This window comes from Periophthalmus magnuspinnatus, chromosome 19 (genome assembly GCF_009829125.3).
Source record: "Periophthalmus magnuspinnatus isolate fPerMag1 chromosome 19, fPerMag1.2.pri, whole genome shotgun sequence".
Lineage (NCBI taxonomy): Eukaryota > Metazoa > Chordata > Actinopteri > Gobiiformes > Gobiidae > Periophthalmus > Periophthalmus magnuspinnatus.
Genome location: NC_047144.1, coordinates 3,484,207 through 3,494,574, shown reverse-complemented (window position 1 = coordinate 3,494,574; position 10,368 = coordinate 3,484,207). Strand labels below are relative to the sequence as shown.

General features: G+C 41.8%; 1 protein-coding gene across 4 annotated transcripts; it reads right to left on the bottom strand.

Annotated features, from left to right (window-relative positions):
* Nucleotides 1-985: 985 nt before the first annotated feature.
* zc3h7bb (zinc finger CCCH-type containing 7Bb) lies at nucleotides 986-9,931 on the bottom strand. 4 transcript variants are annotated; one of them, XM_033984894.2, is made up of 21 exons: nucleotides 9,688-9,931; nucleotides 9,043-9,104; nucleotides 8,890-8,926; nucleotides 8,612-8,809; nucleotides 8,335-8,493; nucleotides 8,120-8,248; nucleotides 7,928-7,970; nucleotides 7,586-7,821; nucleotides 7,231-7,513; nucleotides 7,059-7,117; nucleotides 6,809-6,908; nucleotides 6,579-6,740; nucleotides 6,301-6,506; nucleotides 6,134-6,234; nucleotides 5,813-5,994; nucleotides 5,666-5,745; nucleotides 5,333-5,586; nucleotides 5,064-5,169; nucleotides 4,771-4,879; nucleotides 4,499-4,632; nucleotides 986-4,419 (listed from the first exon to the last, which is right to left on the bottom strand). In XM_033984894.2, the coding sequence occupies exons 2-21, from the start codon at nucleotides 9,099-9,101 to the stop codon at nucleotides 4,384-4,386; spliced, it is 2,673 nt and encodes an 890-aa protein (XP_033840785.1). In that variant the 5' UTR covers nucleotides 9,102-9,104; nucleotides 9,688-9,931; the 3' UTR covers nucleotides 986-4,383. The 4 variants fall into 4 exon arrangements, with proteins under 4 accessions (XP_033840785.1, XP_055085498.1, XP_055085499.1 ...); XM_055229523.1 differs by having other exon boundaries at nucleotides 7,586-7,824; nucleotides 9,043-9,109; nucleotides 9,688-9,925; XM_055229524.1 differs by having other exon boundaries at nucleotides 9,043-9,109; nucleotides 9,688-9,925.
* Nucleotides 9,932-10,368: the final 437 nt, after the last annotated feature.

The window sequence follows — 10,368 nt, the reverse complement described above, 5'->3', positions numbered from 1 at the left end:
AGGACCTGCAGCAGGCACTGGGGCGGTTTGAGCCGAGTGTGAAGCGGCTGGGATTTGTGTTTGCTCTCTCCGGGTGGGTGGTGAGTCTCTGCCCCAAGTGGAGGAGTTCAAGTATCTCGGGGTCTTGTTCACGAGTGAGGGAAGGATGGAGCATGAGATTGACAGGCGGATCGGTGCAGCGTCTGCAGTGATGCGGTCGCTGTATCGGTCCGTTGTGCTGAAGAAGGAGCCGAGTCCAAAGGCGAAGCTCTCGATTTACCGGTCAATCTATGTTCCTACCCTCACCTATGGTCATGAGCTCTGGGTAATGACCGAAAGGACAAGGTCGCGGATACAAGCGGCTGAAATGGGCTTCCTCCGCAGAGTGGCCGGGTGCACCCTTAGGGATAGAGTGAGGAGCTCAGTCACACGGGAGGATCTCGGAGTAGAGCCACTGCTCCTATACGTTGGGAGGAACCAGCTGAGGTGGCTCGGGCATCTGCTCAGGATGCCTCCTGGACACCTCCCTAGGGAGGTGTTCTGGGCATGTCCCACCGGGAAGAGGCCCCGGGGAAGACCCAGGACACGCTGGAGGGACTATGTCTCTCGGCTGGCCTGGGAACGCCTTGGGGTCCCACCGGAGGAGCTGGAGGACGTGTCCGGGGTGAGGGAAGTCTGGGAGTCCCTACAAAGTAATGCACAAAATCTGGTATTTTTGAAGGATACAGGAGACACAAAACATGAAACAAAATCATATCCAAAGGAGCGTGCGAGAAACACAAATGCTCAGCTCATTTAATATTGTTAACAAAGGTTTTGTCAATTGTAGACTTACTCACAGTGGGATAAAAAGTACCAGTACTCTTTTACTCAAGAGTAGTGGTACTTCAATTAAATATGAATCAAGTAGGAGTAAAAGTGTGCTGTTAGAAAAAAAATATGTATTATTAAAATTATTAAAGGTAGTACTACCCACCCCTACCAATGAAGAGTGAGGAGTCAGAGCAGACAATAACTGAATCTCTTTATTTCACTTCCAAGAGATTTGGTCCATTTTTTGTGATCATTCATGGTCCATCCAAGGGGAACATAAAACAAAAATGAAAATATGTAATAATAAAAAAAAAAAAGAAAAAGTTTTCCGTAAACAAATGTCAATGGCAAAACCTTTCTTGCAACAAAAAAATAAAATAAAATGACTAACGAATGAAATACCAGAAACACAATTGTGGTTGTTGGCTGAGATCATGACTGCATGTATAAAGAATTTGAGTCTACAAATGATTCTAATTATCGAGAAGGTAAAAGGAACCATTGTTTAGCTGATCATACTGTCATAATTGTGTAAGTAATTGTGTTAAATGAAAGTGCTATCCTATTTTGTTTGCGTCATGAGCCCAGCCTTTATAACACCCATTTCTGAACAAAAATGTTTGATCAAATTAAAATTGTTTTCAATATTTGGCATAAAAATTAGGGCTGGGCAGTTTATCAAATTTTTAAACATTGTCTCCTTTTTAAAATATGTGGTTTGGAGCTCAAACTTAGGATGAAGGAATTTGACTATTTAATGTGTTAAATGGTTTGGTTTTGACAAAATCCATTGTCCAAAAATTCAAAATTGTTATTAACTAATATGAAGGAAAAATGTATTACTTTATCACCCAGCCCTACACCAAACAGCCTACAGTTGGAGACAAATGACCACAAATGTTTACAGCCACAGCAAAACGTATTCATTTCTTATCTAAATAACCTTATACGGGAGTCTAAGTTTTATAATAGGTATCAGATATCATATACTGTATATAGTGAGCAGGATTATACAATAGGGTATGTATCATCTTATAGGTTGAATATATCGAATAAGGCGCTATATGGGAGTATATAAGGATCTGTGTATGCAGTCGCTTCTACATCTAGTCAGTCAATAGCAAGAAAATGTACAGCGAGGCAGTGAGGTGGTTTAAGAACAATAAAAGATGGTAAAGATTTCTGAATTTACCATTTAGCTCACTGCCTCAAATCGGAAACGCTGCATACACGGACATATTTAAGAGTTAGATATCATATTCATACATGGCTACATATATAAAGAATGAGTTATACATTGCAATTAACATACATAATATATATATAGATAGTATATAGCAGAGAAATAGAAATGGTCAATAGATAGCAATCATAGTCATTATATTTATCATTATACTATGAGTAATACCCTCAAAGAAACACTAGGGCTGTTCCACACAAGGCCTTCTGTCCATAGGTTTCAGAATTATCAAAATTTGGACAGTTGCCATAGCGATTTAAATAAATTTAAAACTAAATATTACATCTTGAATGGGGAAAAGTCCTCAAAATGTCAGATCAAATTTTAAATCATTAAATGGTCCAATTTTCTACAATACAGAAATCAACTTAAGTATCCAAACAACCTAGCAAAGAAATGTTGCCTTCAACATTTGTAAAATTCTAAATTTTCACACTATTCCAAAAATAGAAATATGACTAGTATCAAGTTTAAGTGTGCAAATAAAATTTTCCTTCCCATTCAAAAATATCTCATTGTACATAATCAACCCTTGTCTGGAACAACCCTCACAGACAGAAAAATTACAAAATGAGAAGATATCTTAAGAAAACATAACTATAGTCACCTAGTTCAGCAATACATATTTTATAGCATTATACCTCAATGTTCTATATGTAATCAATACAGCTTTTACTGGTTATATATTTATTAAGCTTAATTGCTAAGTTATCAATTATTATTAGTAGTATGCCATTAAATGTAAATATGTATACTATAAATGTGTATAGGTTTTGAATATAGCTCTACAGTCTGACTTAAACAGCTAAAGACAAGAATATGATGGCCTCAGATTTCCTGCCCTTCTACATGTGCGTTTGAGCTCGATCAGGCACTAGATCATGTGGGAATCCCTTTCTGCCAACAGATTCTCACCACAACACTTTACTTTACAAAGGCCTAGAAGGAGTGAGGCTGTGTCCAGGAAATTGTCCATGTGTAGGATAAAGGAGATTGGCTAATACTAATTCAATTCATGAATTTACTTTTTTCATTACCTTATCAGCCGTTTTCACATTTTCAGAGCATCATCTTAATTCTTACTACAAATACTTCAAACACCATTCTTCAACTTGGGTGACGTACTATTTAGACAAAAGTGTTTTGTTGTCTTTACTGTGATCAAAAGGACAGGGGAAAGGAGAGGATCAGTGATGTTGCATGCACACTCTTAAGTCTTGTAAGTAGACTTACATTCACCCATAAGCCTTAACAATGCTTTAAAAGACTGACCGTCTCATCTAAAGGCCCATCATAACTTAACATTCAGAGGTGTCCACCAATATGGCAGAAAATATAAGTACAACTCCCACTAGCTATCAGTTGGAAGTCTTGTTGATGCAATGTTCCCACAAAGGGATAAAAGAGCAGAATTGACGCAGTTTAAAAATGATTGTACAATCCATCGAGAATCTCCTCACAATGTCTCTGGTGCTAGCACTGAACGCTATGACATAACTAACATGAGCAAGTACCACGGCCAGCGTGGTGACATCAAATGGCCTCAGTGCTGCCAACATTTAAAAGGGGGCCTGGTGGAGATGCGCTCAGTCAATAGAGCACTGGGTAAGGCTCTTTCTACCATTCAATCACTTGGCCAGGGCATACCTAAAGCTGCTGTGTAACTGCAGTACATTCATGATCATGTTTTTGAATACAGTGACTCCAGGAAGTGTTTAGAGTCTCTTTAATTCCTTCCATTTTATTATGCTGTAGTTGGATACTAAATGTGACATTCTTTTCCAATTGCCTGAATTAGAAGGATAATCAATCATCACTGCATCTTTACAGTGGTTAGGCATTTAAGACAAAAGGCTTTAAAGTCAAAATATGCTTTGGTCTGAAATTTACACAGACACACACACGCACACACACAAAATGGAATTTATCTCAGGTTGACTCTAAAGAAGCTGCTGAACCATCACTGCCATGTCTGAAAGAGATCTGAAGTATTTGTGGTCAATTTGTTGTTGTGTAGCAACAGAGTCTGACAATTTATGACAATGTGACATTGTAAGCATTTTTCAAAAACATCCCAAAATTCTCTATTGTAGAGCAGCCACTGTATAATTTAGGAGTTTACTTAGATACAGTATCCAGCTACACCACAAAAAAATTTAGGAATGAAAGAGTAAATGTGCTGTGGCTTCAGAAAGACTAACAATAGTCCCTCTTACGCAGGTGTTCTCTGATTTGTTGTGTTGAGTGAATGTGTCTCTTGCATCACACATGTGGGTGACGTCGGACAGCAGCCTGCTACAGCACACATGTGTCAGATCACATCTCCCTGTGTTTTACCACAGCAGGAACATTCAGAGGTCATCACCATCTGACAATCTCCTGCCGGCCTGGAACCAAAGTATTAAATCATTTAGTTGCAGTGCCTCTTTTCTTGGTCTCAATGGGTAATAAACCTTAATACCTTACCATGCCTTCTGTGTAGTCTGCTGTTATTGTGACCTGCTTGTCTTCTGGGGGTGGAGTCACAGCAGAGTGTTCTGTTCGGCGGCTCTGATTGGTCAGCTGCAGCCACAGTTCATACATCTGCTGCATGTCTCGCACTGTGATGAGACACTGAGTATTATTCAAGAGCACTACAATCAGCCCACCATGCAACGAGGGGAGCTCCATTTAATCAGAATTAAACAGGAAATACACCATTAACAGGCATGTTGTGTGGGTGTTAGAGGGGCACTTACAGTTGTTGTTTTTCATATAGGTCCAGACATCACGCTCTTCCAGGCTGTGGGCAAACGAGCAGTTTCCAATGTAGTGACACTTCTTCTGCTTCATCACATGAACACACATCTACAAAGAAAACAATGTGAGAGTTGGCTTTATCAAATATGCACACTAAGAATATAGCATATGTAGTGCATGTAACTGCAGCCAGTGTCAAAAACACGCTACTATTAGAAGGAAAGCTGCAGTGTTCAGAGCTCAGTCAGTTACTCTCAGCATGAGAGCCAAAGCTGAAGAGGGGAGCGCTCACATCGTACTGCTGAGGATACGTGCGGGAAAAGGGCAGAGGCCGGACCACAACCCACTTTTTCTTCTCAAATGATTTCACCAGCAAGACTCGCCGCTCTTTGGTCCAGCTATTAAAAAAAAAAAAAAAAAGAAAAAAAAGTTCTTTATTAACAAAGCCATTACATTATAGTTCATAAATAAACAAATACAGAAATTTGTCTTCAGATAATACATTCCCATTGTTATTACATGTAGTAGTTTACTGTACATAAAATATGGTATTCCTCTCACCTGTGCCTGGCCTTGGCCGTGCAGTACTTGAGGTTCTTGTCAGGCTCATTGACCTGCCCTTCTCTCCAGCATTGGCCACATACAAACTTCATTTTGAGGTTGAGGGGACGGCCTCTTGCTGCTCCTCCCAGACTTCCAACTGCAGTCACTGGGCTTATACCTCCACTTCCCACACCATCCACCCCACCACTGCTGCTGCCCATGGCCCCCACTCCAGCTGGGGGCAGGCTGCTGCTTGGGTGATAATGGATGGGCTGCAAAAAAACATAAATCTTATTTTTCTTCGTCATTAGGTAAGTTATTTTAGTAATCGATTTAGTGGCAGTTCCTCACCTTCTGTTGCTTCTGTGCGTTCTGCTCAAGCCTTTGCCAGTGTCGCTTTGACTCTTGTACCATCTCTTCATGAGTAATACCTAAAATAGACAAGGAATTAGCCTATGTGAACTATGGTTCAGATAAAAGAAAACTTCTCAAACCCACCAGTGTCTTGCTGAAGCACCCAGCATTTGAGTTCAATGACCGAGTGTGCGAATGAGCAGCTGTCCTCCCTTTGGCACCCATAGCGCACCTCATGGCGGCACACATCAAACTGGCACAGTGGGTGTAGAGGACGCACCTTACTGTAGCGCACATTGGCGGACCTCACCACATGCACCAGGCACCTAGAGACAAGAAAGAGACCAGATTACCTCTTATGTCACTGTTTGTTGAGGCCTGTAGCCAGTGCAAAGCAAGATATTCTAACATCACCCTTCAAAACAAAAGGTTTCATTAAGTTGTCAACTGGGCATCTGAACATACTTGTTATCGTCGAAGGGGTGTCGAGCTGTGAGGTTGGAGCAGACAGACAAATTCTCTTTGCTGCGTTTGCTTATAATGCGGGGCTTACTGTCAAAACATTCCTGTGTAAACAGAACATTGTCAGGGCCAATACTATCTTGATAAAAACTAAATATGTTTTGGCGTACCTCACAGAGGAACATGAACATGCCCATGTGGAGCTGTAAGAGCCTGGTGACACTGAGGGCCCGTCTTTCTGTGCTGCCCAGAGGGTCAAACAGAAGCTCTCTGCTCAGAGCCCCCTTCCTCTCCTGAGTCCACACATCGATCTCCTCCTGACAGTAAGCAAATGTACAGTTCTCCCCATACTGACACTCTTGACGCTCCTGCACCTCTGTGGAAGACATCACACATCATCAGTGACATTGTACTCATAACAATTAAGCATGGGTTCACACAGCAGTACCTTTACAGAGAACGAACGCCCCAAGGAAGTTGTTGCGAGCAGGTCGTGGCCTGATTCTCTTCCATGTGGGGTCGTCCGTGTTCCTCAGGCGGCACAGCAGCACATCTCTTTTACAGCGGTGTGCTGCCTCTGGCTGATATTTGTAGTCCATCACTCGTGGGCCTGAGTAAAAGTCACTCATTTAATATAGGGTCAGATAATTGTCCAGCAAACTGAATACTACAACCAACCTATTCGACTATAACAAGCATGACAGGCTTGTCGAAACTCATGTGTGGCGGCCAGAGGATTTCTAGAGAGAAGCGACAGGTTTGTTCCGCCTGGACCATTCTTGAGAAGACAATGCGAAAAGAAAGGAAAGTTTAAAAAAAAAGTCAACATTTACCAGGACACACGAGACAAACTCTTGGATAATATTTTTCATATACCCTTATGAAAAATGTCAAAACCAAAAAAACAATTGGTGTGATAGTTACTCACTGCATGTGCAGAGCTGTGGTTACGTAGTCCATGAATAAAGCTTGGACACACTCGTCCACCTGTGGAGCACATCACCAGGAACAATAATATCAGAAGAATCCACACTTCTGTCTAAGCCTCTTGCTATACTTGACTACAGAGCACGACTGTATAAAAGATGTGTACTGCCCACCTGGGAGAGTGTATTCAGAGAGCGAGTCCAGACCTCCGTTACTCCCCTCTCCATCTGTGGCACTGGTGGAGAAGGTTCCCAGAGCGTCCTGCGCCTGGGTGGATCCCTGGTCTCTCTGTCCCAGAGGTGAGTAAGGCTCTAGTGAGGACATGTCACTGATGGAGGAGCTGAAGAAGGCTGAGGGGAGCTGCTGCGAGGGAGAGGACAGACCTGGGGAGTACGGAGGACGGAGACCCACTGCGGTGTTGGGAAGGTTGGTTGGAATAGCACCTTGGACAGGATTCTGAAACAAGTAAATAACAAATTTAGTTTCTCTGTCCTTTCTAATAAAAAGGAGTCATTATCTTATACAGACCTCACTGACTTTCTTAGGCATACAATCCAACAGACTGTCTAGCTTCTCTGTGATGCTGCTGCTGCACTCATCCGTGTGCTCTGATACAGGCACAGAGTACTGCATAGGAGCCAATCCCTGGCTGCTGGGGCTCTCTGGGAGCTCGGTGCAGGAGGTGACACCAGGGCTGGCCGGTTCATCACTGACTGGGATGGGTGTAGCTAAAGGAGCAGGGATGCACTGTGCACTTGACAGGTCTGCTGGGGAAAAACATAAGCAGCTCAAACTTGACATGGTCAATATGAATCGAAACACCAGTAACATCAATACACATCCAAATGAATAGATTTAATCAGCCTTTACCTGATCCAATGTCCCCCAAAGATTCCAGACCATTGGATGACATCTGTTAAAAAAAAAAAAAAAAAAAGAAACAAATGTTGCTATAATATACAGTAAAATATGGCTTTCTGAGGCTATTAAGAGTCACACAATCAGACAAATAAATGCAATTCATCCAAATACAAAAAAGGAAGTGTCTGAAATGGCTCCCACCTCCCCGGTGGGTTGAGACACATCTCCGTCTGATGCTGAGGACTCAGTCTGGAGGCTCACATATGCTTTGCGGCCCTTCAATCCCAATTTAGTAGCTAAATCCTGGGCCAGTTCGCTCACCTGCCTGTCCTGTATGAGGAAAGATGATAACAATTCAGTTTAAGTGTATTTACAAAGATATACAGATATATCAATGCATTTCTATGATGGCATACATGTGGTGCTGTGAGAAGACATTTGGTTCCACATTCATAGGCATCTCTAAGTTGTCCTAACTCTCGTAGACAAAGGGCCTTCCGGTACAAAGCCCTGCGGCTTCCTTCAGATATGCACAAAGCATTGTCACAGTCCTGAACACCCCGCTCATACTCCCTCTGCAACAAAAGAACATTCATCAAATTATCTGAAATGTTTTTGGTAGTATCACCAAACTGAATATTTGTCTTTCCCATCAAAAATATCTACAAGAAAACTTGTTGACATTTGATTCACCATTTGGTAAAAGGCTGCTGCCCTGTTCACATAGAGGCCTTCCAGTAGCTCATGGGGGATAATAAGTGCCTCAGTCTGGGCATACCGGGACACACTGACCCCCTCCCCGTACTGCTGGGATGCCTGACGCCAGTCCCCATCACGAAAGCAAGCGTTGCCTTCATCCAGTAAATTACACACCAGCTGGGTCAGAAACGCCTGAAGGAAACAGGGACACATTGATACAAAAATGGCCAAAGTGTCTTATTAGTCAAACATGTAAAAAATAAAAAGGATACCTCATAATTTTCTGGTTCTGGAAAGGGTAGTGAGGACCTGATGGAGAAAAAGAAGTAATCAGGGCAAATGTTTCACAAATTATTAAGTGTATATATATGTATATGTATGTATATCTATATCTATATCTATATCTATATATCTGTTCTGCTTACTGGATGAAGCTCATTGCTTTCTGGATTTCTTCTCTTCGTTTCTGACGTTCAGGATCCATGTTCTGTTGAGTTGAATATACCAAAACGTGCATGCACTTGTTGACATCAGGCATAAACAATGACCATAAACGTTTATCTGATCATATTACTAAAAAATTATGCATCTAAACAGGGCCAGTTACACAAAACGACATACAAACGACATAAAGTGCCAATTATTGTTCTACGGTGGATGGACACGGGTTTAGATTTGGGGGTCCCGGTTCAAATGCTAATGTGGAATGTGAGCAAATTTGAGACACCATAACAAACCACATGCTTAGGACCTTATGATGATCAGTGCACACTAAAGGAGCTTTATCGTTCAAATAATTTTGCAAGCATACGGTGTTCTAGACGTTATTGACGCAAAATTAAACCTTGGCTACGTGGTCAATGCTAAATGCTAATGACTGTTAGACCAACTTTAGCAGTATGAAGAAGCCCATTATTGCCTAACATTTTAGCTATCTCAATAGTCAAACACGCTTGTTCATGGATTACAACTATTTAGAGCCAGAAACATAGAACCATAGAAGTTCTTAAACTAGATCTAATTGCTGTTAAAGCCCCAGTTAAACCCCTCGTTAGCATCAGATAACTCACCGACAGTTAGCTAGCAAGCGCTTTCTACACCACAAACAGTTTCAGGGGGCAAGAACATAAAAATAAAGCTAGATGACAAGTCGGCCAAGGTTCATTTACATAGCTGTAGTTTTATGCCTTAGTCATGGGCGTGTAGGCTGAGCTGGGCAGTCTGTCTTTGGTTCGCCCCGTTAGCTGTTTTGCTCACGATGCTAATACTAATGCAGAAGAATCCTCCGAGATCGCAACAAGTCACCGACGACAGTACAGCGCGTATCCACCAGAGGGCGTTCATCATGTACACTGCACAGTACAACATCATTACAGCCATGGATCTATTTAATCAAAAGTGCATTATGTAACTCGTGCCACGTGTATCTATAGAGATTATATTGATTTCAATTTGTATGAGATGATTACAGGTGTTTTTATTGCTCAAAACACATCGAAAAGCATTCTTACTGAGCGAGGTGGTGTGGCCTCTCACAGATCTTACCTGTAACTTGTCTCCATTGAAATAAATTTAATGCCATACTGTGAAACATTCCAGGAAAAGCATCTCCGTGGAGACAAGCAGGTGTCAGGCGGACCTTCCATCAGAAAGATTACATAGAGCACCTTTCACACAAGTGAGAGTAAGCTTAGGAGAAGGGAATCTTTTTTTAGTCCAAATATGCATAATGCACCTATGTACACTACATC

Coding starts and splice junctions, on each gene's coding strand:
- zc3h7bb (XM_055229523.1), bottom strand. CDS start 9,101: ATGGATCCTGAACGTCAGAAACGAAGAGAAGAAATCCAGAAAGCAATG. Junction 6,909..7,058: donor ACCACAGCTCTGCACATGCA/GTGAGTAACTAT, acceptor TGTCTTCTCAAG/AATGGTCCAGGCGGAACAAA. Junction 5,995..6,133: donor CACCCCTTCGACGATAACAA/GTATGTTCAGAT, acceptor TCTTGTCTCTAG/GTGCCTGGTGCATGTGGTGA.